Source organism: Saccopteryx leptura, chromosome 5, assembly GCF_036850995.1.
Source record: "Saccopteryx leptura isolate mSacLep1 chromosome 5, mSacLep1_pri_phased_curated, whole genome shotgun sequence".
NCBI classification, from domain to species: domain Eukaryota; kingdom Metazoa; phylum Chordata; class Mammalia; order Chiroptera; family Emballonuridae; genus Saccopteryx; species Saccopteryx leptura.
In genome coordinates this window covers 143,320,958-143,348,660 of record NC_089507.1, presented here as the reverse complement: position 1 = coordinate 143,348,660, position 27,703 = coordinate 143,320,958, and the positions used below count along the sequence as shown (strand labels likewise).

Sequence of the window (27,703 nt, the reverse complement as noted above, 5' to 3'; positions counted from 1 at the left end):
GCCTCCTGCCCTGTCTTCTTCCTGCTGCTTAGTCTCCACAAGCCCAGCCCTGCCTGCTGCCTGAGTCCTCAGGGCCCATGTCCACAGCTACCCCAGAAAGTCGCTGATAGTCTCAACCTTGTCAGACCCAGACCCTTGTTTATAACATTTTGTAAAGCCCCCTTTGCTACCCTGAAATGAAATGAACAATTCATAGAAATCCAGCACACAAGAATTTTAAAGAATGAATATAATGCTATGGTAGAAAGGACAGGGCACAGCCGAGGATAGAATAAAGGACTGGATCTCAGAGAACTGCAAAGCCAAGTGTGAATTGCATGTCTGCGTGCTGGAGGGGGGGGGTCTGGGGCAGTGTCTGAGTTACCATAGGTGCTCAGTAAATAAGGAACAGAAGAAGGAAATTTTGCTCTGGGGGAACAGCCCTGCCCAAGTTCACCAAGTGCACCCTGCGTAGGTGTGTTGTGATCTGGGCTGAGCACCCAGCCACTGGCAGCCCTGAGGAGAGGACACCTGTCGGACACACTGGTCCCTCCCGGCTGCCTCTGCTCTGGGGCCCCTGCTCTCTTGACTGTCCTGCTTCCTGGCTCCTGGTGGTGGCTGTGATGGCCGAAGAGCACAGGGCGCTGGGGCTGATATGTTACGCTGGCAGGGAGGCCCTGCCCCCACGAAATGCCCGTGTGTTGCACTCCACTCCTGATCATTTGTTAAGGGCAATTCTCAGCGGCAGACTGGGAGCCACCTCTGACCTTTTCAGCTTGTGCTGATTTGGTCTTTCTGATTGGAAACAGCAATTGTTCCTGCCAACACCTCCTCAGGCAAACCAGTTAGGGGGATGGAAGGAAAGCAGAGGGCTCTAAGCTTCTTCCCTCACATTTAACCAGAGAAAGCAAAGGTGAAGTTGGAAGATCAAGGACCAATCTGCACTCTAAACATAAAACAGAAGAAAGTGGGGAGGCAGTTACAGCTCCTTGGGAGGGGCTCACAGCTATTATGACCCTTTCCATGAATTCCCAGGCGACAACAGTCTCGTGTTCTGGGTAATACTTACTGAATGCCAGGGTGTGCCCCTGAGCTGGGCTCCATGGAGGTGGGCAGGAGGGGAGGCGAGGGCTCTCCCATCTCCCAGCCCTGTTGCAAGAGGCCAGCTCTGGCCGTGCACTAAGTGAGGGGGACCTCCTGGTTGCAGGTGTCCTTTGGTCCTAACTTTGTTTCGACATGAAGTTTTAAAACTGTCCCCTTCTCTTCCTCTGCCTGGTAAGCAGAGCCTGCACTTCAGGAAGGTTTACCCTGCTCCATCGTGTCAACCACGGAAGTCTTGGTGTTGTCACTGCAGTACCACCAAAGCAGGAGCTCACAGTCCAGGGGACAATGACATAGAAACAAGTGATAATGCTGTTGTGTAACCATTGGAACAGAAGCTTGGCATTCATGGTGGTATAAAGGAAAATTTTTGTGAATGCCAAAATTTAATTAACACTATAACGGAGTATAATCCACTCCTTAAAATGGTAAAACTATAATTTAAGGAATGGAGGGAAATTTTAGAGCCTTGACAGTTCTATGTGAATAGGACTAAGGAAGCTCATAAAGACACATATTGCCACTAAAATAAACCATGGGTCACATTACTGAGTGAAACTGCCGGCTGTGTGATCTGCAGGATCGAGGAGCTGAGGGAGGGGCCATCGGGCTTGCTTTTCGAGTGACCCATGGGGACAATGACGAGGAAATGACTGCAGGTCACTCACCAGAAGCTCAGGAAGGCATCTGTCTTTCCGGGTCAGCCAACATCGCCAGGCACATGGCAAAGGGCAGAGGGCGAGAGAGGGCAAGACTGAGGAACAGGAAGAGGTACCCTTTCATGTTAGTGCTTTTGCAAAAAGACAACTCTTCTTCCCATTCTAATTATTTCCTGACCTGCGACCCGTGGAGGCTTTTTTCTGGAGCAGTTTTAAGAGTCGATGGATTAGCACTGTGTGTAGAATGGCGCACCTGGCAGAATCGGCAGGTGGGCAGCAGTGGGGCGCCTGCAGTGGCTCCGTACAGGAAAGGCCATTGGTGACCATGACTCTGACATCCTCTGGCTCGTCCCCCACCTCCCCATCCACTCACCATGCCTATGGCACCTGCACCAGGCACACGTGGGCTGCACTTCCCAGTTCAGTAAAGGAAATCCCACGAAGACACAGGTCAGTGCAAAGGGCTCTCTGATTTCACTGCACTTGGCACAGCTCGGTCCTGCAGAGATTGTATGCCCTTGTAACGCAGGTTTATGTCTAGACTCGGGTTTCACCTGTGATTCTGCCATGTACGGGAGTCATGGGGATGGTTCCTGGACCTTAGAACGCACAAACTGTGTGTTCTCTGAACACACCTGCTCAGTGTCTTTGGAAAGTAATGCCTAAAATAAAAATTCTGTGAATCAAGCTATTTCTCTACTTCTGACAAAAAGCACTTACAAAACAGCCAACAAAGGATTGCAGTGGGACCCAAGCTTTCAAAATGTACTTCTTATGCTTGGACCTGATACCAAGGGGGTTGCAGAAATTAGAGTGAGTCAGCCTCTGCGTGAAGATGGCCGGGGCCCAAAGTGACCCTCACTGACCTAGTCACAGTCACTCCTCTGTGGCAGAAGTTTTCTCAGTCAAGATGGAGAGAACCCAGCTATCTGGGGTGTGCTTCTATGAGGCTGCTGTTTACGTACCGGGTGGGGGGCTCGTCACAGTGACCACCACCCGCATGAGCCCTGTGTCCTGCTCCAGCTGCAAGGCCAGAGCACAGGGACTGTCCTGACTTGCTGGCTCCTTTTGATTAGCAGTCTTTGAAATACACAGCAAGGTGTAAACATTTCTGAGCCTCTTCAATTAAAGAGCTTCCTGAGTGTTGGGCGGAAGCTACAGCAGGTGTATAATGTATAAATCATTACAAACAAGGCTTGAAAGTAAGGCATTTATGCTGCAGATCTTCTGCCCTTTAGCAGCAAAGAAAACGGAAAACACCGGCATCTGGAATGCAGAGGGGAGCGGGTGTGTGGGTCTGACCCGTGTCTGAGGGCAGCTGTCCCCACTGCTCCCCTGTCAGCACCCCAATCCGCACAGACACTTTACTAATGTCACTGCTCTTTATAACAATGCAGCCAATGAATACTTTTTTTTTTAATCTGGCATATTTGAACTCTATTTTTTATTTATTTTATTTTTTTGTATTTTTCTGAAGTTGGAAACGGGGAGGCAGTCAGACAGACTCCTGCATGTGCCGGACTGGGATCCACCCGGCATGCCCACCAGGGGGCAATGCTCTGCCCATCTGGGGCGTTGCTCTGTTGCAATCAGGGCCATTCTAGCGCCTGAGGCAGAGGCCATGGAGCCATCCTCAGCGCCCGGGCCAACTTTGCTCCAATAGAGCCTTGGCTGCGGGAGGGGAAGAGAAAGACAGAGAGGAAGGAGAGGGGGAAGGGTGGAGAAGCAGATGGGTGCTTCTCCTGTGTGCCCTGGCCGGGAATCGAACCCGGGACTCCTGCATGCCAGGCCGACGCTCTACCACTGAGCCAACCGGCCAGGGCCTGAACTCTATTTTTTGATGGTGTCAGACAATGATGTTTTAATTTATTAAACTATGAAGTTAGTCTTCAAAATAAGAGAGCTTTCACCTCAGCTCTGACTGAAAGTGGACTGTGACCCTCCTGAGGCCCCGTCTGTGAGGCCCCTTCACGATGTCTCCCTGATGCTGCCCGTGGTCCCTTACTCATGGTTTCCCTTGGCTAGTTGTCGCCCCGGGATGGGTGCTGTCCAGAGTCCCTGGCACAAGCCAGCTCTGTGCCCTGTCATTTTCTGAGGGTGAATTTTGATCTGACGGCAAGTTCTGTCTTTTCCTACTTCTTATCTACTTCTCTTGCTTAATTTGAGTGGGCTCAAGTCTGGCCTGCTCGCCTTCTCTCTGAGGCATGGGGACTGCAGGAAGGGCAGGGGCAGAAAGCCACCTGCATGTGCCCCTGGGTTGCTTATATGGTGTCCCAGCTCAGGGGCAGCAGTCTATGAGCTCAGGTCTGGAGCCCCAACAGCCCCTGCTCTCAGATAGCAGCACCCTGACAGGGAGCTGATAGAAAAGGGACCCTAAAGGAAGGAGTGTTTCTGGACTTACACCGCCAGGTGCAGAGAGGGATGCTGGAGAGGAGGCGGTGTCTTTTCTGCCTAGCAGGTGGAGGAGAGGGCAGTCCACAGAGAGGGAGACACGGACTGAGGGAGGCACACTTTGGGGACCTGGAAACACCTCTTAAGATTTTGAGGGAAGTGCCCAGAGCAGATCTTGACATGAGCAGGTCACTGGTCAGGCTAGACGGCCACGTTGTTGAGAAATCATGAGCAGGAGTCACCAGTAGGTGGATAGGCTCTGGCCGGGGCATCACAGGAGCTCAGGAGCTGCTCCTGTGCGGCAGACGGCATAGCTCTTTCCCGAGTGCAGGAGAAAGAAGCCACATCTGCCAGCGCAGCTTCTGAATGAACGTGCCGGCAGCCTGGGCAGAGTGCAGCTGGTCTTGCTGTCCTCTACCCTGCAGAGCGGGTAGAAACAGAGACTTTATATTTGTGTGTGTTATATCTGCAAGGATTTTAACCTAATTGTAGGAGTTTGAATGTCTATCAGATGAAATGTCATCGTTGTCTTGCTTTGGGAGTTGTGGGGGAAAAGATGTTGGATTTTATGACCCTTCTGGGCTTTATCCAAACACACTTTTTAGGCCTTCAGAAAAAGTCATATCCAGCCGGATTCATGGCTTCTTTAACCATGATTTATGAATGTGTGTGTTACTATAAATTACTTACAAATTATTTATAAAGCTAAGTTTTATGTTTAAAATCTTATTTCCCCATGGAATTACTTAATAAAATTTGAGCTGTGTGTTGAGAAGGCAATCTTGCAGGCGTTGATAGGAAGCCTTTTGTCAAGCCGGCAGCAGATGTGGGAAGGCAGCCCATGGCAGCATTCTGGCTTGGGAGTGCTCAGCATTGGTAATTTGCTTTGCTTTGCTGGGTTTTAGAATGTCTGGTGACTGCGTTGATGTGCACCTCCAAGCCCCACAAACTGACAAGCAGATATCTCTTCATTTAGGCATATAGGCATTCAGCTTCTCATGCATAGGCTATAATCCTCAACACATGCATGCACATACTGATGTAGACATACCTGCACACAGATGCATGACATAAACAAGCACATACACACAGAGGCACACACACAGACATGTGCACACATGTGTATGCATGCATGCACACACCCACATACACACAGAGGCACACACTCACAGGCAGACATGAAGACACCCACATACATGCAGAGGCACACATGCACAGACAGACATGAAGAACTCACATACACGAAGAGGCACACACAGTTGCATCTGTTTCTTGGCAGAGGTTGAAGGGGATGCATCATCCTCATCCCAGCCTGGGAGGAGGTGTGATCCACAGGAAAGGGGTGACCACCCCTCTTGGGGCCTTTGTCAGTAATTCCCTCTCACCAGCCCATGCCAGGCTGGAATGTATTGCATGTTGTGTCATTTTTGAGGAGATAGAAATGTGCTTCTTCAATGTCCTGAAGAGATGCTCTCGCCTGTGGTGACGACGGTGAGTCGTCACATCAGTGTTGCTCTGTGAGGCCATTTGCCTGGAGAGAAGGGTGCGGGGGGGGGGGGAGGATTTGTTTCTTGTTTGCCCTTTGCCCCCAGGGCAGAGATGAGGGTGGTGAGCAGGGAGGAATGCAGCTCTGGTCTCTGGGTCTCCAGCCAAAGGCACACAAATAATTTAATAGCAAGGTGCTTGGCTCTGCCTATGCAGAACCTGTTTCTGTTCTGTTTCTGAGCTGCCTAAACGGTGCATCACTCCCCACCCAGAGGCACAGGAAGACCTGGCCATGTGGCACAGCACAGAGCCCCGTTCTGGCTCTGACTCTGCAGCAGAGGTGAGGGGCCCGCAGGCAGCCGTGGCTCTGCCGCTGCTTCCCACCCACACTAAGAGCTAGGAATGCCAGGTCGCCATGGCAACCAGAGAGGCAGGCTGCTCAGGCAAATGATCACCAAGCTTTCATTTTAGTGAAACAATAGTGTCATGGAAGGCGACCAGAATGCCATACCACTGGGCTTCAAGAAAGGTGTTGGGTGTGATGTGGCCCAGACAGCACTGTAATTGGCCGTTGGTGCCACACACTTTTCTCACCCTTCCCCTGGGTGCTCATCCTGACAGGTGGTCCCAGGGTCCCAGGTGTGCAGCAGCTCGAACAAGGAACTGCAGGTCTCAGGCTTGCTCTAGTCACTGTCAGTGGTTTTTGCCTCTTGTCTTTTAGAAAAATTTCCCACAAGCACTTTAAGAACAGGTGAATTGCTAAGTTTTTTACCTGCCAGAGAACAAAGTAACTGAAATTGTCTTTCATAACAACACACACAGGGAGGTAAATTTATATCTGGTTGAAAAATGACATAAAATAATGCTAAACAACGGTGCTAAACATCAGTTGATATCAGTCTGACAGAAACCATTAAACATGTTTTGTGTCACATCAAAGAATAGACAATAGGGCAAAAACTGTAAGAATTTAGTTTGAGATTCATTAGAAGAAATAAAATTCTCTTTAAAATTATTGTTTTATCCTACAAAACTCTTTCTCTTGTTCTTGCTCTGTGTGTGGGTGCCTGTGTGTTTGTGCGTGTTGTAGAAGTCACAAACTGGAGGCTCTCAGGCCAACCCAGCCTGCAAGTGGTGTGCATGTGAATGTGCACGTGTGCACACACATATACAGAAGTATGTGTGGATGTACACAAGTGTATATGTGTATGTGGACACATGTGCACATGTATTTTGTTTGATTTGGTCTACACAGTGTTTCTATTACAAACATTCAAAAGCAAGCTCCACTAGCAGCCTATCTCGGTTCTTCGGAGAAAGTGGGAAGCCTGGCTTCTGAGCCAGGTGGGTCCCCATGGGGTGTGGTCCCAACACTCCCTGTTGACTTGTATATCCGAGGTGGGTGCAGGTTGGTTCCCAGGTGTCAGGGGGCTGATGGCACTACTGCTATCTCAGAAGGCAGCTGGGAGGACAGTGAACCATATTTTCGACTTTTGCTTCTAATAAGAGGGCCTTGAGTTCCAAGACTAAAATGGAGGGGCATCTGTTGGAAGAAGAGCAGTTGGCCAGGTTTTGAACGCAGTTAGGTGTGCCCGTCTGGGAGCTGGGTGTGCCCTGTCTCACGTTTTCCCTGAACCCGCAGCTCTGCGGGCATTAGAGCTGAGCTCTTGGTTGAGGACTTAATCTTAAAAGCATGTTAAGACATCATTCGTTTTCTCCCTTTCTCAGTGGAGTCCCTAATTCTCTACTTTTTGAAATAATGTGTTGTAATGTTTTTAGGTAAATTTTTATTTCCCTAATAGTAGAAATTGTGGCGATGAAAATCTTCTTCTCTCCCTTTCGCTGCCCACCCTCTGCAGGTTGGCACCTTGGCCGCATGTAGTTAGGAACACAGACATGGGAGCTTCCCTCTCAAGCCACATCCTAGCTCTGCGCCTGCCGGCAAGTTGCTTACTGTCTCTGTGCCTGGTTTCCTATCTGGATGGTCCTCGTTCACCCACATGAAGTGTTGGAAGCAGTGCCTGACGTAGAGTGGGGTGGGGGGCGGTGCTCAGCTGAGTGTGAGCTGCTGGTATGGTGAGACCAGCGTGCAAATGAAGTTTCTGTCCCAAGCGGTTGGCTCCTCCTCCCTCCCACACTTGCTCTGTGTTTTCTTGGAGACGTTTCCCCCCTTGCTCTCCCATTGTGCCTTCATTCACAGCCTTTCCATGATGGAACACTGTGCCCTCCAGAGCAACGCGCCCTCAGCTTCCTTCTTGGCTCAGCCCCGGGCAGGGTGAGGCTTGGCCTCCGGCACTGGTCAGCTCCTCTGGCATCTACCTAAGAGCATATCTTTCTGAATCACTGGCTGACCAGGTGTCCTATGCAGTGAGGGAGGAACGCTGTCCAGGGGCCATAGTGATGGGGTCTGGAAATGGATACCCAAAGATGGTTGCTCTGACCACTCCTTAACCCATGTCACATGTGTCCCCAGCTCAGACATCCCTGCTGCACTGTCCCCTGGAGGCAGACACATTTGGAACTTCAGCATTTATTTGTCCCTTCTCATGACTGGTTTCCAGGCCAGAGAGCTCCGTGGCACTGATTACGAATAAAGCCATACTACTTCAGCTGCGATCACTTTCCATTTTAGTTTTTTAAAAACTCAAAAGGAAGAAAGCGAATTCTTTAGCACACAGGCTGTTCTACTTTGAAAAGTCTGGTGGACAAGGGTTATCATGACCCGAAACGAACTATGAAATGTTCACACTTTCAAATCCTGCTTCTAAATTCTAACCACTTTTCTCTGACATGTAAGTCAGAGTGGAATCAATCTCGGCTATCTTCTTCACTTAAGGTGGAGAATCAGGTTCTGAAGGGTAATGGACTTGACCAAATCACCCTACTTGTTATCAGCAGGGCTGGGATCAGGGTCCAGACATCTCGGCTCCAAGTCTTTCATCTTCTGTCTCAGTCCATTCAGGCTCTGCGACAGAATCCCTCAGCCTGCGTGGAAGAGCAGACATTTACTCTGCACAGTTCTGGAGGCCAGATGTATAAGGTCAAGGTGCCACAGATTTGTCTCTGTGGGGACACTGCTTCTTGTGTGTGCTTCTTGTTTGCTCACAGAGTGGGGAGAGGGAGTCTATCCTCTGGGATAGGATACAGCAGTCCTATCCCAGGCCACTCTCATGGCCTCAGTTATAACCCTAATCATCTCTAACACTATCCCACTGGCAGCTAGATAATGTATGGATTTGGGGGACACAGGCATCCAACCACACCACCTTCTGTCTGTCTCCCATCTCTCACCTGGAAGGATATGCCTCCAGGCCACCAGAAGACCCACTGTGCGTTTCCCTGTCATTTCCACAATGCCCTTTCCCCCTTTCCTGCAAGCACTGCCTTAAATTTAATTTTTGTGGTTTGTTTATATTTTGCTACATGTCCCCAGAGGCTTTGGAGAAATGTGTACTTTAAATAACTCTGATAAATAAATCAATCAACCTGTGAATGCAGCCTAGCTCAGAATATCCATTTTTAAGGAGTCTTGATATCACACCATCTTGTGTCATTACTGCTGGGGAGCATCATGCAGTATTCATTGCCACAGGTGGAGACGGCCTCTCAGAAAATCTCACTGCTGCCAGCCATGCCCTGATTTGTGCTTGAACTTGGCCAGAAATTGTGCAAATTAAAAAGTGCTTTCCAACAAAGTCCTTTCAGAGTGAGAGTCAGGCAGGTGCCTGGTAGAGAGTGCTCAGGACTCCGGGTGGGTGACAGTAGTGACCGCGGGGAAGGACCTGCTGCCAGGACCTGGTACCAGCTGTCCCATGTCCCTTGCTGTCACTTGTCACAGCAGCCATGTGGGCTGTCTGTCTAACTCGTGGGTTTATGAGACTTCTTATGCCACGACTGGTTGTGCAGAGCTCCCCTCACAGCACCCAGATAAGTCTAGTCTGAAGAACTCTGCAGCCCAGTGAACTGGCAAGGTGAGGGTTGGTCCTGTCTTTATAAGGAGATTTAGTTCTATTTCAAGAGATCTGCCTAAATGAAAGTTCTCTGTTTTGACTTGGGGAGGGGGGGAAGTGATGTACACACTCTTCAGAGGAAGATGCCTCCTAAACCTAATCTATAGCCCTGGCCACGTTTCCTGGTCAGGTGACTGGGGTTCATTCCCATCAACTGGTTCACTATGAAATGCTGTGCCCAGAGTAAGGCTGCCCACGGGCACAAGCCCAAGGGCTTGGCACCACGTGGCCCTGGGACACGTGTGGCTGGGACTATGGGCTGTGTTTTTACTCTTTTGAACCAGCATTTCCACATTGATCAGACCTTCCATCCTATGTTGCAGTTTCCATGGATACCTCAGGCACAGGGCGGGGGAGGGGGTGTCTCGGTGCTGGCAACATTCCAGGTGGTGTGACAGGCCCTTCACACATTCTGTCTTATTTAATACTCATCACAAACTCGAGATTGTCCTGTGACATCTCTGTTTGTCTCCTGTATATTTGTAAATATATACAAGGAGTAAATATATACAAGGGGATTTTCAGCCTTAAGCTTTAATGTGATGCCTTAAGTTTCTCACTTTTTAATTTCTGTTTCTACTTTGAAGTACTTTTGAGATATTCAGTTCTTAGTTCTTAGGTCTTATCTAATGTCTGCTCTTCCACTGCTCACTAGCACTTAGTACTGTAATTAAGAAGATATAGCCTGCTCCCAGTGTGAGGGATGCTGGCATCTCCTGAATCAGCCTCCTAGAGACCCCACGCTTCTCAGCTGAGACCCCAAGAGCTCCTGTGGAAGAGTGTGCCTGCAACCATGTTCTGGGCCCAGAGAAGAACTTAGAAAACACGGAGAAACCATCTCTCAACTGGGTGTGTCTCACATGAAGCCAGACAAACGAGTTCAGACCCTTCTGTCTCTCACTGCAGCAACGGGCACCTCTTCTACCACACTGTCTGCATGCTGTGCTCACAGGGAGTCCTTTGCATGAGGCTCATCCCTGGTAGTGGTGAGGCCATGTGTTCCCCTCTCTGTCAATTGATTTTGAGAAAGGGGAGACTTTGTTTGCTCTTTCTTAGCTCTGGGTTGGATGTGAAACCTCAAACCACTCCTGACGTGTTCTGTTCCAAACAGAGGTTGAGGTCTGATAGACAGTGTCCACACTGCGTGGCTGGAACGTCCAGTACCAGCTCCACCAGCTCCCCATGTTCCAGGCGTCACACTCCAGAAGGAGTGGCACGCATGGGTTTCCTCACTCCTTTTGTCACCAATTTTAATCTTCACATGAGACTCTTACCTTCTGGATCTCCGTTTCGCTGCAGTCTGTCTGAGTTCCACTTGCTGAGGGGGAGACCCTGAGCTGAACGGTGGGGGTCTGTGCACGGGCAGATAGAGGTGACAATAGGTGGGAGACACAGGACAGGGAGTCTGGCTCTCACCGGGGTAAACGGTACAGGGGGGTTCCTGCAGGCTGGTCAGGAGCGTGAGGGTGCAATTTGGGCCAGGTCAGATTCCATAAAGGTTGGAAACAAACAGCAGCAAATGTGAGCAGCAAGCTCCACAGCCCAAGCGGTCCAGGCCATGCCATGCAGCTGCCCTGGAACCACTTCTGTGTCAGGTCTGGGCAAGGCTCAGATTTCAGCGTGGCTGCAGTGACACACTCTCCTCTCTTGGCTCCTTGTCAAAAACTGAAGTCCTGCAGATTGTTTCTATGGCTTTAAAAATTATTGTTCCCAAATATTTTCTTACTCAGTAAGCATTTGGAGGGACACAAAGCTCTGACGTCTCCTCAGGGAACTGTGGGACATAGCATCTTAACTTTCCAATCAATCACAGGATGCAGGAAGTGGGTGAGGGAGGGGGTGGGACATGTCTCCTCCCTGGGAACAAAGCACAAGGGGCAGACAGCCGTCAGGAAACAAAGTCATTACAACCAGGTTTGGGCAGGATAATTTGTACTTTGAAGTCTATCAGGGAAGTAAAAGATTTGAAGGAAAAGGTGGAGACTGTCACCAAATCTGTTATGAAAGGGAAGGTTGCCAAATGGGGAGGGAGGGTCAACCTGGTGATGTTCTCCCTGGTCTGGTCCCAGCATGGAGGCTCCTCTCACCAGGGCTCTGGGCCTGAGTCCTGTGTATGAGACTGCACCCACCCAAGGCACCCGTGTGCTCTGAAACCTCAGGTTTTGGAAGTGAACTCGGGACTCACAGTGGCCTCTGCCTGACAGTCGGTCACCTCCCGTGCTTCCTGCTCCTGTTCAATAGTGGTTGGAGAATACAAACTTGCTCTCATTCATTTAATGGGTTTTTCCTTCTTTGCTGTTCAAAAACTGTGGCTCCTCACTGACTCAGTGTGCAAACAAATGTTAATGTCTGGTGAGTGGAGGTGGAAAGAGACACAGATTTGGCTTCTAATTGCACTGACCTTCTGATACAACGACTGACCTGGCTCTCCAGGGGTCCTTATTGAGTGACACTGAGGTCATTTCCCGCTCTGCCTCTCTCCACGTGTGGATTTAAAAGACTGACATGCTGGTTTTATGTTTTTGTGACCTCCTCTTTTTCACACGTTCTCCATTATTTGACTTGGAGAGAGAAACTAAGTCAATCTGAACCAGCTCCTCGCAGCCATCAGAGACAGAGAAGTCAGCCCTAGGAATAACCACTGTTAGTTCCACCAAATGTGCACATGTTCCTGACACCTGTCTGATGCCTTGAATGTTCAGATGGTGGTTTTCTGTCTCACTTTCAATGAGGAAAGTAGAGACCTCTGTCCCTTGGTATTTGGAGCTGTAGGCACCTGCACGGCCAGAACAGAGTCTCCATCTGGACATTGCCATCTCACCATGACATAGAAAGCCAGTGCCTGTCACATGCCTCCTCAGGGACCAGTGGTCCTTTGCAGCACCAGCCTGAAGTGTGGGAGAAGCCAGTCCTGTTCTCTCGCTAAGACACGCCGGGCACCTTATCTCTGCAGCATCCAGAGGTGGGAAATGCAGCTGTCACCTGGTAACAGGAATCTTATCTTGTGCAACCGCCCAGGCACTGAAACGCTGTCATCAGGAGAAGAGCATGAAGTGATGCGAACATCATTTGATGTGTCCTTGAGCTCTGGAAATGGGGGTCTGAGCTGAGAATGAGTGTGGTGACCAGGGAGTGTGGAGCAGCTGCCGGAAGACGGTCACGTCCCGTGTTGACCCAGCGGCTATGAAAATGGGGAAGAAAGCTGATCGCATGTCCTCCCGGCATATTCTGACAGCTAAGGGAGGCGTGAACAATTTGCACCACAGGGTGTGAGGGGGCTGGGTGCTGGCTCCATGACCAGCAGCCTGACTCTTGTCGGAAACAAAGCCTCACAGACAGGAGAGAGAAGCAGAGGAACAACCTGGGTCCAGAGCTCCTCGCCACTGTGACTGGAGCCAGCGCCGTGTTTCTGTGGCTCCCACAGCGAAGCCAGATCACTCATTCCTGTCAGGACAGTGATTCGGGAAGCTGGGGGGACCAGCCACCATATTTACCTCATGAAGTCTCTGCACCATCCTGCTATTTGAACAAGCCCTGAGAGGACCACCTGCATTGTAGCCCACCTCAGAGAAGATGGTCAGGCCCGACATGACATCCCACATCAGCCGAGCAGACCCAGGCAGACTGAGGCCCCAATGTCAGCCTGCCTGGCTCCCTGCCCCTGCTCCCCAACATGGCCCAGGGGACCCAAGGCAACCCATGGTCGGGACGCAGTGCTCAGCATCGGACCACCTGATGGCACATTGTCACTGGGTCCTGCCTTCCTCCTGCAGCCCCTTATTACTGGGTCCCTGATTTTTTTCACCTCTTTAAGGGACCTTCAGTTGCTCCTTGCTTAATTGTGTTTATATATAGTGAGTCTCCTTTCATTAGAATGAAAGTCCCATAATGAGTCACATCTTCACAGATAAGAAATCTGAATGCCTAAATGTTTGTACCTTCCTCTATTTTATAAATTTATTTCAAGTATTTAGCAAGTCCCAGCCATGTGTGAGGTGCTGTGTTTGTAAGCCCAGGAAGCAAAGTAGCAAAATCTGGAGTTACAGAAGTCCAGCCAGCCCAGATTTCAGTCCCTGACATTCACAGGGGCAATTACACAGTGCTTTCTGCGGACAAGGAACCGCATGGTAAAAAGTGTGGAATTATAAACACACACACACACACCCAGATGGAAGCCAAGTTTAATTACCCTCTGCTCTATTTCATATTTCTTTTTAAAATAAAATTCTTATTTCAGCATTGACTAGTAACAGTGGTGGAATTTGCCCTATGCCAAGCATATCAAAATGAATTTTACATTCCATTAGTATTATACCACTTAAAACTAAACAGTGCAGATGAAAATACTTTTGCAAAGATAAGCAAGTTCATGTTTTATTTTACTGATGGTCATATTTACAGATGGTTAGGATAAGATACCTGTAAATGACAGGTGTACATCAGAAAGGTCAGAGCTCGTCTGCAGTACTCCCTGTTCGACACTGAGTTGGTTTTCAGGGTGTGTGACCACACCTGTTCTGCTCTTTGCAAAGTGCTTATCACAGTTGAATGGGCACCCTGGGTGTCTTAGAACAAGTATACCAGCATGTGCAATGTATCAGTATAAAATACTTTTCAAAGAATTCACCTTGGGAAGGTGTCTGCTGTTGCTCAGAACATTTAAATTCTTCCTTGGGGTCTTCTTTTACTAACATGGCCTGAGGTATTGCCAAACATTCTCAGTAAGGGTGATATTGGCTCCTGGAAGGTGGCTCTGTGGGAAAGCATGTAAAGTTGTTTGGGACCAGGTGAAATAAGTAAGTGATTTACAACCACGTCAGTAAATAAGTTGATTATCACATTGTATTCAAGGTGAAAATGAAGTGTGAATATGCATATGCAATAACAAGACTGATTTCTTGTATGGCTTTTAAACTGTCTTTGAAAACAATTTTTAAAGTAGCAGAGAAAACTGTCCTGAACAACAGCACCATCTTTGAGAGTCTTGGACGCATAGGTTTCTGATGTACAGAGAAGACTTCCTACTTCATAACAATGCTATGAATTCTTCCACAACCGAAGCCGGGCTGAACCCACTCGGGCCTGTGCCTGGCTCTGGTTCCTGGATCTGGATGCCAGGCTCACGTGACCATTCAGGGCTGGGCTGCTGTCGGTCTCATCTGGTCATGAAGGGGAGCCCCGACCCTCCGACCTAGGTCTCCCTTCTGGCCCACAGCACCGTCCCGCTATGTCTTGGTCCTGGCTCCCGCTCTGTCCACACAGTTTGACAAGTATTTTTAAGGTTACATGTCAGTCACAGCACTGCTGTCTCCCTGAAGCTCCTCATCCTGGCACTGCCCCTTCAAAAAGGCATCCCCTGGAGGCAGTGTTTTTCAAACTGCAAGCCACAACCTGTTAAGGATCATGAAAGAGTTTAAAAAGTGAAATGGAAGCAAGCCGAGTAAAACAAATCTGTACAGAGAAGACTTCCTACTTCATAGCAGTGCTGTGAATTCTTCCGCAACCGAAGCCAGGCTGAGCCCACTCGGGCCTGTGCCTGGCTCTGGTTCCTGGATCTGGATGCTAGGTTCGTGTAACCAGTCAGAGCTGGGCTGCAGTTGGCCTCGTCTGGTCATGAAGAGGAGCCCAAACCCTCCGAGTCAAGTTAAAATGCACACACACTCAATGAGTAAGGATGCTCTGAGACTCTGAGCCTCTCTGGGTCTCACCGTTGACCCATCGTGACTCCCAACAGGACAGGAAAGTGGGAGGGCTGCAGCCTCACTTTTTCCATACGTCTGGCACTTAAGTGTTTTGTTCATCCTTGGCTCATGTATTTACTGCTCAAAAGTGCAGCCCCCACCTCCTTTGCCAACTTTTCCTCTACCTCCTCTGTCTTCTGTCTGAGCAGCCTGTCTGTCCCTCTCACCTGCCACCATCTGCATGTCCATTCATCTCCGTCCATTGTCTCCATTCCAGAGTTCAGCCTCCAAGGAGACACTCATGGGTTCTGCCCACAGGCCGGCATGTCCCTGTCCTCCTCGTCAGGGTTCCCTGTTTCCAGTGGCACAGTCCTCAACCTGGAACCTCAGTTTCTCCTTTATCTCCCAAATATAAACGATTATTAGTGCTTCTCAGTTTTGTTTCTGAGCTCTCTCTCAAACCATTCCCACCTACGGTCTTTGCATTTGCAACCTATTGTCTCTGTGATGGGCTGCTTTTATAACTTTTACTGACTCCTTTTTCTTTCCCCATACTCTCTTCAGTTCATTACTCACAAATCATAAGGATTAAAGCAGGAAATGCTTAGGACAGAGCCTGGCTTGTAGTTAAGGCCCATAGATAGATACCACCATTGTTCTTACAGTTTTCAAGTTATTTTTATCATCTTTCTAAGACACAGTGGATATTTCTATCACACTCAGATTGTTGATGGCTGCCCACTGCACACAGCAAATGCCGGCCTTCCCAGGGGGCACCAAGTGACAAGGACTGTCACTTCTTCTTTCAACCCCTCTGATAGGGCATCATAGTGTCGCTTGAGGGCTCAATGTGCATTTCCTGATGGCTGATGATGCTGACCAACTTCTCGTGAGCTTATTTCCATCTGTGTGTCCTCTTTGGTGAAATGTCTCATGTCTTTTGCCTGTTTTCTAATTGGATTTTTAAAATGTTTACTTTTGAGATGTCTGTCTTTCAGATACTATCACTTGTTGGCTCTGTAGTTTTCTCCTACTCTGTCTTTTCATACTCTAGAGACTTTTGCAGAGCACACTTTTTAATTTTGATGAGGTCCAGTTTATCAGTTTTTCTTCTGTATGGATGATGTTTGGTGCTGACTCTAAGAACTCTGGTTCTTACTAGGTTGCAAAGACTTTCTGTTGTTCTCCTCAACCCTAAAATTTTTATTGTTTTACACTTTGCATTTACATCTATGATTCAGTTTGGCTACTTTTTTGTAGGACTTGTGCCAAGGTTTCTGTTTTTACCTATGGATGTGTACTTGCTCCAGCACCGTGGGTTGTAAAGGCAATTGTTCAGCCATTAAGTTGCTTTTGCACCTTCAGGCATATTTGTGTGGGTCTGTCTCTGGGTTCTGGGTTCTGTCTGTGGATGTATTTGCCTTTCTCTCCACCAATGCTACACAATCCTGATTACGGTACCTAGACAATAAGATCATAAGCATATCATTATTAGTAGGTGATTCCTCTTGCTTTAGTCTTCTTTTTCCAAGTTGTTTTAGCTACTATAGTTCCTTTGCTATTCCATATAAATCACTTGTCTATCTCTATAAAGAATCTTGCTGGAATTTTGATAGGAATTGTGTTAAGCATGTATATTCATTTTGGGGGAACTTACATCATTATCATGTAGGGACTACTGATTTCTGAGCATGTTATGTCTATCATTTATTTAAATATTTTATTCCTTTCATCAACATTGTATAGCTTTTAGCATCCAAGTCCTACACATGTTTTGTTAGATTTACACCTAAGTATTTGATTTCTTGAGTGATGGTAAATAGTATATGTTATTTTAATTCCAAGATCACTGTGTTTATAGCTAGTACATAGAAAACAAATTTATCAGTTCTAGGAGTTTTTTGTAGATTTACTGGGATTTTCCATGTAGAAAATCCCGTCACCTGGAAAAGGTGCAGTCTTGTTTCTCCTCTTTCATCCCCATCCCTTTCACTTCCTCTCCCCACCCCCACCCCCATGGCGCTGGCTAGACCTCTCAGCTTTGTGGACATCCTTGTTTCACATCTTAAGTGAAAAGCTGTTGGCTTCTCACATTCAGTGTGTTAGCTGTAGAGTGTGTGTGGAGCTTGTTATCAAGTTGACAACATTCTACTCAATTCCTATTTCTTTGAGAGTTTCCATCATGAACGGGTATTGACATTTTCAAATACATTTTCTGCATTGATCTGATCATGTGATTTTTTTTCTTCTTTAGCCTTTCAACACAGTGGATCACATTGATTTATTTTAGAATATTGAACCAGCCCAGCCTCCCTGAAATAAATTCCATGATCTATAATTATTTTCATATATTGCTGGATTTTATGTGCTGATATTTTCTTAAGGATTTTTATGTCTGTATTCATAAAGGGTATTGGTCTGTAGGTTTATTTATTAATGTTATGGTCTTTATCTGTTTTTTGGTATTAGGTTAATATTAGCTACTTAAATATAATTGGGAACTATTTCTTCTTCTATTTTCTGGAAGGGATTATATAGAATTCATATTAATTCTCCCTTAAATGTTTGGTAGAATTCCCTAATAGAATCATATTAGTCTGGAGATTTGTTTTAGATGTTTTTAAATATGACTTCAATTTTCTTAATAGTCACGGGGCTGTCCAATGACCTATTTCATATTGGGTGGGTAGTGACAGTCAGTGTTTTTGTGGAATGGGTCCATTATCCTAAACGTGTTTGTTTGCTCCCATGGGTCTGCAAGATCTGTATGGATATCTCCCTGTTTTATCACCGATACTGACAATTTGTTGTCAGTCTTGCTAGATTTGCCCTAAAGATTTTCACTAATCTTTCAGAGAACCAGCTTCTATTTTTGCTGACTTTCTCTATTTTTTTCTTATTTCAATTTAATTGAGTTCTGTTCTTTATTATTTTTTTCCCTTCTACTTGCTTTGGGTTTAGTTTGCTCTTTATCCCTTGCTTTTTCACCTAAGAATTTATATGATTGATTTGAGAGTCTCTCTCTCTCTCTAAGCATTTGGTGGTCAGATTTTCACTCTGTCTCTTCAACTATGTCCAGCAAATTGTGATATGTTGCACTTTCATTTTTACTCAGTTTAATGTATTTTATCCCTTGGATTTTCTTTGACCCCTGGATTATTCAGGAGTGTGTTGTTTAATTTCCAGTTTTTTTGGAGATTTTCTTGTATTTATGCTAGTTTGACGCCATTGTGATTGGATCAAGTGCTCCGATTTTGATTCTTTTCATCTTGCTGAGGTTTGTTTTATAGCCCAGCGTACAGTCCACTTGAGTCCATGTCCTATGGACACTTGAGGAGAGTGTGTGCTCTGCTCTGGGCAGATGCTTTATAAACGCTGATTAGAACTGTTGGCTGACAGCAGTGCTGAATTTTTCTTTGGTTTTGCATAGTTTCTCTTTTTCTGTTCAGTTGTTAAAGTGGTGCTGAAGTCCCCCAGTATAATTGTAGATTATACTGTTTTGTCCGTTTACACCTCACAAACCTGCAGCTTGGTTGTTTGCTGCAATGAAAGTGAGCTGACCCTTTTATAGCTACGTCTCCCTCTGTTGTTTGCTCTGTGGACTGATTACTCTGCTGTTACTCTAGCCAATGCTACTTTCTTTTAATTAACAGTATATCTTTTACACCCTTTTACTCTCAACCTGCCCATGGTGTTACATATGAAGTGAATTTTTTTTGTAAACAACGCTATAGTTGAGTTGTCATTTTTAATTCACTCAGTCAATGTCCGTCTTCCTTGGTCTATTCAGTCTATTTACATTTAATGTAATTTTTGATATCTAAAGCTTAAATTTCACATTTTTTTGTTTTCTATTTGTTCTGGGGATTTTTTTCTCTGTCTTTTTCTTTTCTGCATTCCTTTAGTCACACTGACATTTTTAGCATTCAATTTTTATTTATGTATAGTGTTTCTGAGTGACTCTCTTGCTGACCTTTTTAGTGCTTGTTCTAGATGTTTCCCTACACATACATCAGTTTACTGGTCTTGTCATTTCACCAGGTTGAGCAGAGTGTGGGATACTTGCCTCCCTTTATGGCACTTCCCCATGATGTATTATAATTATTTTAAATGTTACCTCTGCGTATACATTTAGCAGCACATCAGTTAGTATTATCACGTTTCTTTGAACTATCAAACAAAATTTAGAAAGCCCAGGAGAACAAAAGAGTATTATGTTTACCTATCCTTCTGCCTCAGGATCTTTCTTCCCACCTGATGTTCCAAGGCTGTTTCTTTTATCTCCTTGATATTTAGAGAAGTTCACTTAGCAATTCTTTTAGGGTAGGTCTGCTGATAAAAAAAAAATTTCTCATTTCCCCCTTTATCTGAAACTGTTTTGATTTGCTGTAATTCCTTAAAGATATTTTCACCGGGTGCCTAGATTGGTAGATTTTCAGGATTCAAGGTTGACAGCTCTTTCCTTTCAGCACTTGGCAAGTGTCGGGCAATTTCCTGTGGCCTCTGTGATTTCTGATGAGAAATCCTCTGTTATTTAAATTGTTTCCCTTGTAAGGAAGGTGCTATTTTTCTCTGGATGCTATCAAGACGTTTTCTTTGTATTTAGTTCTCAGAAGTTAACCACTATGTATCTTGGAAAAGATCTGGTTTTATCCTCTTTGGGGTGCTCAGCTTCTGCGATTTTTTAGCTTTAATATCTCTTGCCCAAATTGAGAAATTTTCACCCGTTTTTTTATCCCCCATGTCTTTTCATCCTTGCTTCCTTTCTCGTCTCCTTCAGGGACTCTGATGACACAAGTGTTAGACCTTTGGCTGTGTCCCACCTTTGTTTCCTCCAGACTGTTCATGCCTTTGTTGGCATTGGGTGGCTTTATCACTGTCCCATCCAGCTCACGGACTCTGCCCTCCCTTTGCCCCTGCAACCCTTCCATCATATGCATTCACTCAGCAATTAATTTTTCAGTTATAATATTTGCATTTGCTTCTTTTTATGTTTATTTATTTGCCAAGACTTTCTGCTTCTTTGCTGAGGCTTCCGATTTCATTAGTTTCAAGTGAGTTTGTAACTGTTCACCGGAGGGTTTTTGTCATGGCTGCTTCACAGTCTTCATCAGGCAGTGCAGACAGCTCCATCCTCGCAGGGTTGGTGTCTGCTGGTCGCCTCTTTTCATTCAGTGTGAGATCTTTCTGACTCTTGGGGTGACAAGTGATTTTCTGTTGAAACCTGAGCATTTTTGTATTATATTATGAGACTCTATATCTCATCTAAATCTTGTGTTTTAACTGGCTTTTTCTGGCACTGCTCTGCTGGGTGGGGGTGTCTCTCTGTGACTGACTGGTAGAGGCAAACATCCCTGGTCCCCCAAGACCTCTGCTGACACCTGAGGAGAGGGCTCTTGTCCTTACTGCTGAAGAGGGGGTGCCAGGGGTATCAACACCCCATGAGGTCTCCAATAATGTGGTGGTGGTGGTGGTTAGGTACCACTCAGCAGGGATGAAAGTCTGACATCCCACTTGTCCAGCTCAGATGACACTGGCAGGGTCATGGGAGGTCAGGGCCTCCTTATAGCCCTGTGAGGAAGGATGACCAGGTGCTCTCTTGGTCTTGGTGGGCACATATGAGGCGAATCTGTGCTTTTCCTGTGGTGGTTGGCAGGAGTAGGGCTTTATTATGTGAAATGTGCTCAGTTGCTCTTTCCTGGCCCTCTGACTGGAGAAAGGCACCTTTAGTTGGGACTTTATCTGTACCCGCTTTATCAGTTCTTGGGTTGCTGGCCAATTCAGTGCCGCATCTGAGACACAAGAGCCAAAGGAAAACCCAGACAACCCAGCACCTCTCGTTCCTTCTTCCCTCCACTCTTCACAGCCGTCCACCTGCATAATTTCCAGGGTCTTTAGTAGTACTTAGAGGAGGAATAGCGAAAAGTATATTTTCTCCAAATATCTGGAAGTGCATCCTGTCTTCCCAGAATTTTCCCTCCTCCAATATGACTTGGAGAGAAGCCCATGGGGGATGTCTAAACCCCCTGGATCTATACATTTCTTGTTTTTATACCAAGGGCCCAGTTCCTGCTGGCTCCCAGGAAATCTTAGAAATCTGGATGGTGTTCGGGGTACCCTCATATTGCCCACACAGAACACCTCTATCAGTTGGCCAACTATTGATCTGAAAGGACCAATCCCTCCTCACAGGCCCCGGATTTGTCACACATCAGGTGTCTGTGCTCTTTAGATAAAAAAATATTATTGAAATTCTATTATTTAAATTAATTTTTTTTCATGGGATGTTCCATTTGTTCTTGATTTATTTCTGTCTTTCCAGATAGATATTAATATTAAGGCCATCTATTTGGGAATGGCATGGTTAATTATGCTTATTTTCCAAATCTACAGTGCTAGATATTATGCTAGCCATACAAGGGTGCTTCCAATTGAGCATGGTCCTGGGCATGGACCAATCATAGCCACAAAAACATACTTTTCATATGGGGTGATTTTTAGTTGCTTTCAGCAAATGGAACAGATTTGCTTATTATTAAGAATGTTTAATCCTAAAGTAAGGGTAACAGTGACTGTGAGGCCAGGTCTTCCTGCAGTGGCCCATCTCTAAATGTTATGTTCCAAAGAGAGCACTCAGAACAGGTTGCCATGGGAGGCCAGCCGACTGGGTAAATTTTCCCAACAGCTTCCACTTTGGCTAATGCCATCGAACTTTCTGAGATTTAGCACTGTGCCAACTGTTTGAATCTTGCCATTTGTAAATTTTTAGAGATGTTAGAATTGCATTTGAAGCAAGTATTCAGGTGTGTTCATGAAGGGGCCTATGCCTCCTGAGCCACTGTTTTCATCCCACCCAGAAAGTGTGGTTCTCAGTAAGTCCAGACCTCCTTGCACACTCACACACGCACATACACATGCACACACACACACACACACACACACACACACACGAGCACACAGCTATCCTGATGTGAAGATTTTGGTAATATGTTTTTGTACAGGACATAAAATATATCTCTGTAATTACATGATATTTAGTGATTAGATAATTATGTATAATTGCATGGGGTAGTTCTAAGTGCTAAAGTGTTACCATAAGATCTAAAATGTACAAATTGCATAATAATTATTCTGAGGAGTTATATGGTAATTTTGAGCATAATTATCATGTGATCTGCAGTGCATATAATTAATGCATAATCACATGGATTTTGCCTTCATCACCACTTCACCCTTGTTATAAATAAGGCTCTTTGTCATAACATTTGAGTATAAATATAATGTAATTGGCTCCCAGATACAGTGCATTAAGCCCCATGATAATTGCTTTCACAATAACAATACCCCTTATTCCATTCCAAGTGCAGGGCTCTGAAGCAAGAGGGGGCTGGGAGGACAAGCCACCCAGGGCTCGTGGAGAGTGGGCAATGTATGCACATTGGATGAAGACCATCTCTGCCATGACCAGAACCTTACCATGTAGGAACATGACCAGAACCTTTCCATGTGGGAATGTGACCAGAACCTTCCCGTGTAGGAAGCTTTGCATCTTTCACAGTGGACAAAACCTTTCTTCTAACTGATGAATGCTGAGCCTGGCTTTTTTGTGTAGTGAGCACCCCCCATGTTTCTTGTTTGGGCGTCTCTGAGAGCTAGAACTTCTGTAAAGAGAAGAGCTCATCAGTAAAGCATGGGGACAGGGAGCCTGGCTTATCATGGGTGCTGGGGGTGAGGTGCTCCTTGTGACTCTGGAAAAGAGCTTTGTCTCAGCCTCCAAGCTAATGTGTGGTTGTTGCGACCTCCCCACAGGCTTCACGTGGCAGGATGACTACACCCAGCATGTGCTGGCCCAGGAGCTGTCACGCCTCCCCAGGACCTACCCATGGCGTCCTGAGGCTGTCCACCCCGCCAGGTAAGTAGACTTGGTTTATGTCTCCTTGCTGACAGCTATAACTGTCAATCCATCAAGCCTATTTCTCTTTTAAGGTTGCACAAAGGATCTACCATCTTCCTGGTGTAGGGGTTCCAGAAAGTTGGGCTGTCTGTGGGGAAGAAGGCTGCTTCCTTTCTCCACTGTGTCCTAGCTCATGGGAGGAAGGTGCACAGCAGTGACCATCCTGTGAAGGGCCCTTCTCACCTATGGACACACCCAATGGTCCTCCACAGACCCTTGGAAAGGCCTGTGTCTCCAGAACCTTGGTTGAAAGCAGAGAAGTCAAGAACTCTTATTTCCCAGTAAGAATTTATATTCACTTTAGTACAAAAAGCAGAATTTGATCGTAAAACTCTTCCTGTTCTCCAAACACAGTAACCTGTACGGAACTGAGTATTTTATCACACACCCTCTCATTCCATCCCCAGTGCTCCCTGTGCAGTGGTTCCTGAGGTCTCGCTGCATCTCTCAGGGGGAGAAGTAGAGACACAGGGAGGTTGAAACCTGACTCCAAAGACAAACCTCCGTGGGCAAGCTGGGGCCGTCTCATTGCTGAGCTATAGTGCTGCATTCTTCACATTTATAAAAGTGAAAAGAACCTTCCCTGAAGGCTTGGTTTGACAAGTCTACTTTTTTCCCCTGAGAGACTGTTCTAAATCCATAGACTTTAGTTAGAAGTCTCTATAACAGAAAAATGTATGCTCACGTCCATCTAACAGATGAAGTAGCTTAAGCCACCAAGTTCATTTCTAAGTCCCCTGGGCTGGAGCAAGTGAGAACATAAAGAACGTGTCCGCACTGATAACACAAACCAAAGTAAAGCTGTCCTGAATGAGTTCAGGCTCTGGCACTCGGTGTTCTGCACTGTTAAGCTTGTTTGTTCTTAGTCCCTCTCTTGCGGGCCAGGTGAGTGCCTCAAGGCGGGAAACATGTCTTTGTATTTCTTGTGCCCAGTACAGCACCCTCAAAGCCTCCTTTACCAACACAACGTGCCAGTATGTTCTGTGAGTGTTCATGAGACTTTTCTGTTAAAAACACAAAACCAAACCATAGTAAAGCTGTCCTGAATGAGTTCAGGCTCTGGCACTCATCTTTAAATTACTTGGCACTGAAGCCCCAGCCACTTCTCCTTCCCCCTCCAGGAAGGTTTACCTGAGTGCCGTGCACTGTCCCAGTAACCTTGAGCTCCACCAGAGTGGGGATGGGCTGGGCAGCTCCAAAAGGTAGAGAACAGAGGGGTAGGAGAAGCAGGGAGCTGGGCAGGAATGACTCCTGCTATAGCCTAAACAGGTGGCCATGACTGAGAAGTACAGCTAGAGGGGCAACCAGAAGACAGTGGTCACCGAAAGAACAGTGTTTCCAGAGACTTGCTCTGAGAAATCAGACACCTAGATCATTCCAGTCTTACCCATGCTAACATTGTCATCAGAAAAAATCACCAGTGTTATGAAAAATGGTACCTTATGTTTTTTCATTACAAGTGAGATTATACGTTTAAAAATATACATATTAGAGATTGCAGTTTTCTTCTGTGTGATTTTCCTGATTTTTTCCATGTAAATGGTATTTTTTTATATATATTTCTGTTTTGTTTTTTTCCATATAGAGTCTATATGGAAAGACTATATAGGCTAGCAACTTTCCATTTGTTATATTTTTTAGAAATGTTTTTTTCTAGTCTGTTTACCTCAGACGACACTAGGTACAGTTGCTAATGAACATGAGGGCTCTTAGCCCTCTCTAGTCTGGATTTCTAATTTCTTCCCTTGAACGAATTGAACCTAAATAAAACCAATCATTCCAGCTCAAAGCAGAGCCCCATTCTGGGAGCACTTGACGGGATTCTCTCCAGGCTCCTTTCTACCCCTTATCCCCATGAGGGGCACCAACAGGTCCCTTCAGCCTCGGGCAGGAAGAGTAAGGGCACATGGCATTGCGGCTGTGTTCTGCTCAAGGTCACAGCCCTCTCTCCCCTCAACTCTGATCCCTGAGCTCCCCCTCCGGCTGATCGGTGTTCTGCACTGTTAAGCTTGTTTGTTCTTAGTCCTGCCTTTATGCATATCCATGATCACCCTACTCGGATGTCCTGTTTCCTGTGTGGACTCTACCCCAGGGAGAGACACAGCTGCCAAAATAAGAGCCACAGCAGCTGCCATCTTCCTCAGCTCTGTCGCTGCAGCAGGGTGGTGGGTCACATGACGATCCCAGCACAAGCAGAATCATTTTTCTTCTTTTCGGGAAACTTCTGCAAAACATTCCTTAGCATCGAAACAATATGCTTCCTGGATAGTGTTACAATGATTTTTCTTTGTAGGTAGATCTCATAACACTTTCATTGTCTTCTGAGATTGTTGGTAAAATATGTTCACAGTCCTTACTATGAGAATTTGGGACATTTCTACTTTTGCAGAGAACTGTCATCCTTTTCTCCTAAGGATTTCCAAATTCGTTGTTAGTGTGATGTGAGGTGTTGTGCTATAATTTAATAAGTCATTTGGCATGTGTGCAGTAATCACTCTTTTTTCCTGTTCAACTTGATTTTTTTCTTCACCTTTTATACGATTTTCAGAAAGAATTAGTTCTTGGATTTCTCTCTTCTATTCTTAGCTTTACTGTTCTTCTTCTTGAGTTGAACATTTTGTTCATTTTTTAAATTCCTTTTTAAAAGTAATCACTAAATAATTCATCCATTCAGTAATCACATAGGTCTGCGCTTTTGAGCATAGTTTGGCATCACCCTGTGACTTCCATGTATTCTCATTTGCTTTTGCTTCTGTTCTGAATTGTTTGTAATTGTAATTTTGTATCTTTTAGGAACAATAAGGCTTTTGCATTTTTTTTCATACCATGTGTTGTTTTTAAACTTTACTTTTTAATTTATTTATTTTTTATGTTTTATTTTAGTGTGAGGAGGGGAGGCAGAGATAGACTCCTACATGCGCCCTGACCGGGATCCACCCGGCATGCCCACCAGGGGGTGATGCTCTGCCCATCTGGGGCATTGCTCCACTGCAACTGGAGCCATTCTAGCACCTGAGGCAGAGGCCATGGAACCATCCTCAGCATCTGAGGCCAGCTCACTTGAGCCAATCGAGCCAGGGCTACGGGAAGGGAAGAAAGAGAGAGAGGGAGAGAAAGAGAGAGAGAGAGAAGCAAGAGAGGGAGAGGTAGAGAAGCAGATGGGCACTTCTTCTGTGTGCTCTGACTGGGAATTGAACCCAGGACATCCACATGCCAGGCTTACACTCTACCACTGAGCCAACCAGCCAGGGCCCTTTGAACTTTAAATTAGTGTCTTTTTTATTGCATTTTAGTCAGAGAATGTGACCTGTCAGTTTTTAAGTTTTAGAAATATTGAGGTTTTCTTTGTGGACTAGTTTATACCATACTATTGATATTTTCAACAGACACTACAAGCTTCTGTATTCAGTGTATAGTGTCAGGGTATAGATTTTCATATATAGTTTAGAAATATGCACATAATCATATATAAATATATATCAACTATGTTACTCAAAATCAATATAACCTTATTTATAGTTTGACTTGCTGATACTCCTCAGACAGAAACAGTTTTTACAGATTTCCCTTTCATTGATGATAGGCTTTACTTTGCCCCTCTGGGGTTTGACCTCCAGCACCTGAAGGTGTGAGCCATATCGCCTTTATCGGCAGTACTTTCTGTCTGGAGTCACTTTTCCACAGTAAGTGCTGCCACCTTTGGAGTCTGGCTGATACGCAGTGCTCAGGAACCACCCCGGGCATCTCTTGTGGCTTTCTCTGTGCTTTCTTTCATTTCCTCTGTGGACTATGATCAGCTTGATTTTGTCATCTGCAGTATTTGTAACTATGTATCTTAAGTTCAGTTTGTGGCCATCACTTTTAGGTTTTCAGGTATTTTGAGGTAGCAGGTTTATGACAGGAGCTGGTACCTCTGTTTCTCGCACCTGAGACAAGGACTGGTTAAACCAGTGCATCCTCCCTTCCCTGACCCTGCCAGTGTACACACCCCTGGTGCCTGGTGTGTGCCTGTCACCAGGTCAGCATTTGCTGCGTAGAGGAAGGAAGGAAGACATGAACAGGAGGAGCAGAGCTGGGAGCTGAGGGGCCACTGAGAACCCAAGAACCTAAGGTTGCTCTTTGCTGACGCTCCTGAAAGCTGGACGGGAGGACCAGCAATGTCACAAAGAATGGCAACTGGAAGCACAGGGTTGTGGTCTTGCAGTTTTGTGTGATAAATAATGGACCCCCAATGATTAGTACAGGGGTCGGAAACCTATGGCTCACAAGCCAGGTGTGGCTCTTTTGATGACTGCACCTGGCTCGCAGACAAATCTTTAATAAAAAAAAAATAATAACGTTAAAAATATAAAACATTCTCATGTATTACAATCCATTCATTTCCTACCGCTCATGTTCATGGTTGTGGGTCGCTGGAGCCAATCACAGCTGTCCTCTGGGATA

General features: G+C 46.1%; 1 protein-coding gene across 2 annotated transcripts in view; it reads left to right on the top strand.

The window, feature by feature from the left end:
- The window catches only part of PTPRN2 (protein tyrosine phosphatase receptor type N2), a 477,946-nt gene that overhangs the window by 174,627 nt on the left and 275,616 nt on the right, over positions 1-27,703 (top strand). For both annotated transcript variants that reach the window (XM_066385718.1, XM_066385717.1), the window contains exon 4: positions 23,116-23,218. In XM_066385718.1, the coding sequence (XP_066241815.1) occupies positions 23,116-23,218 (103 nt within the window). The remainder of the gene's footprint in view (positions 1-23,115; positions 23,219-27,703) is intronic.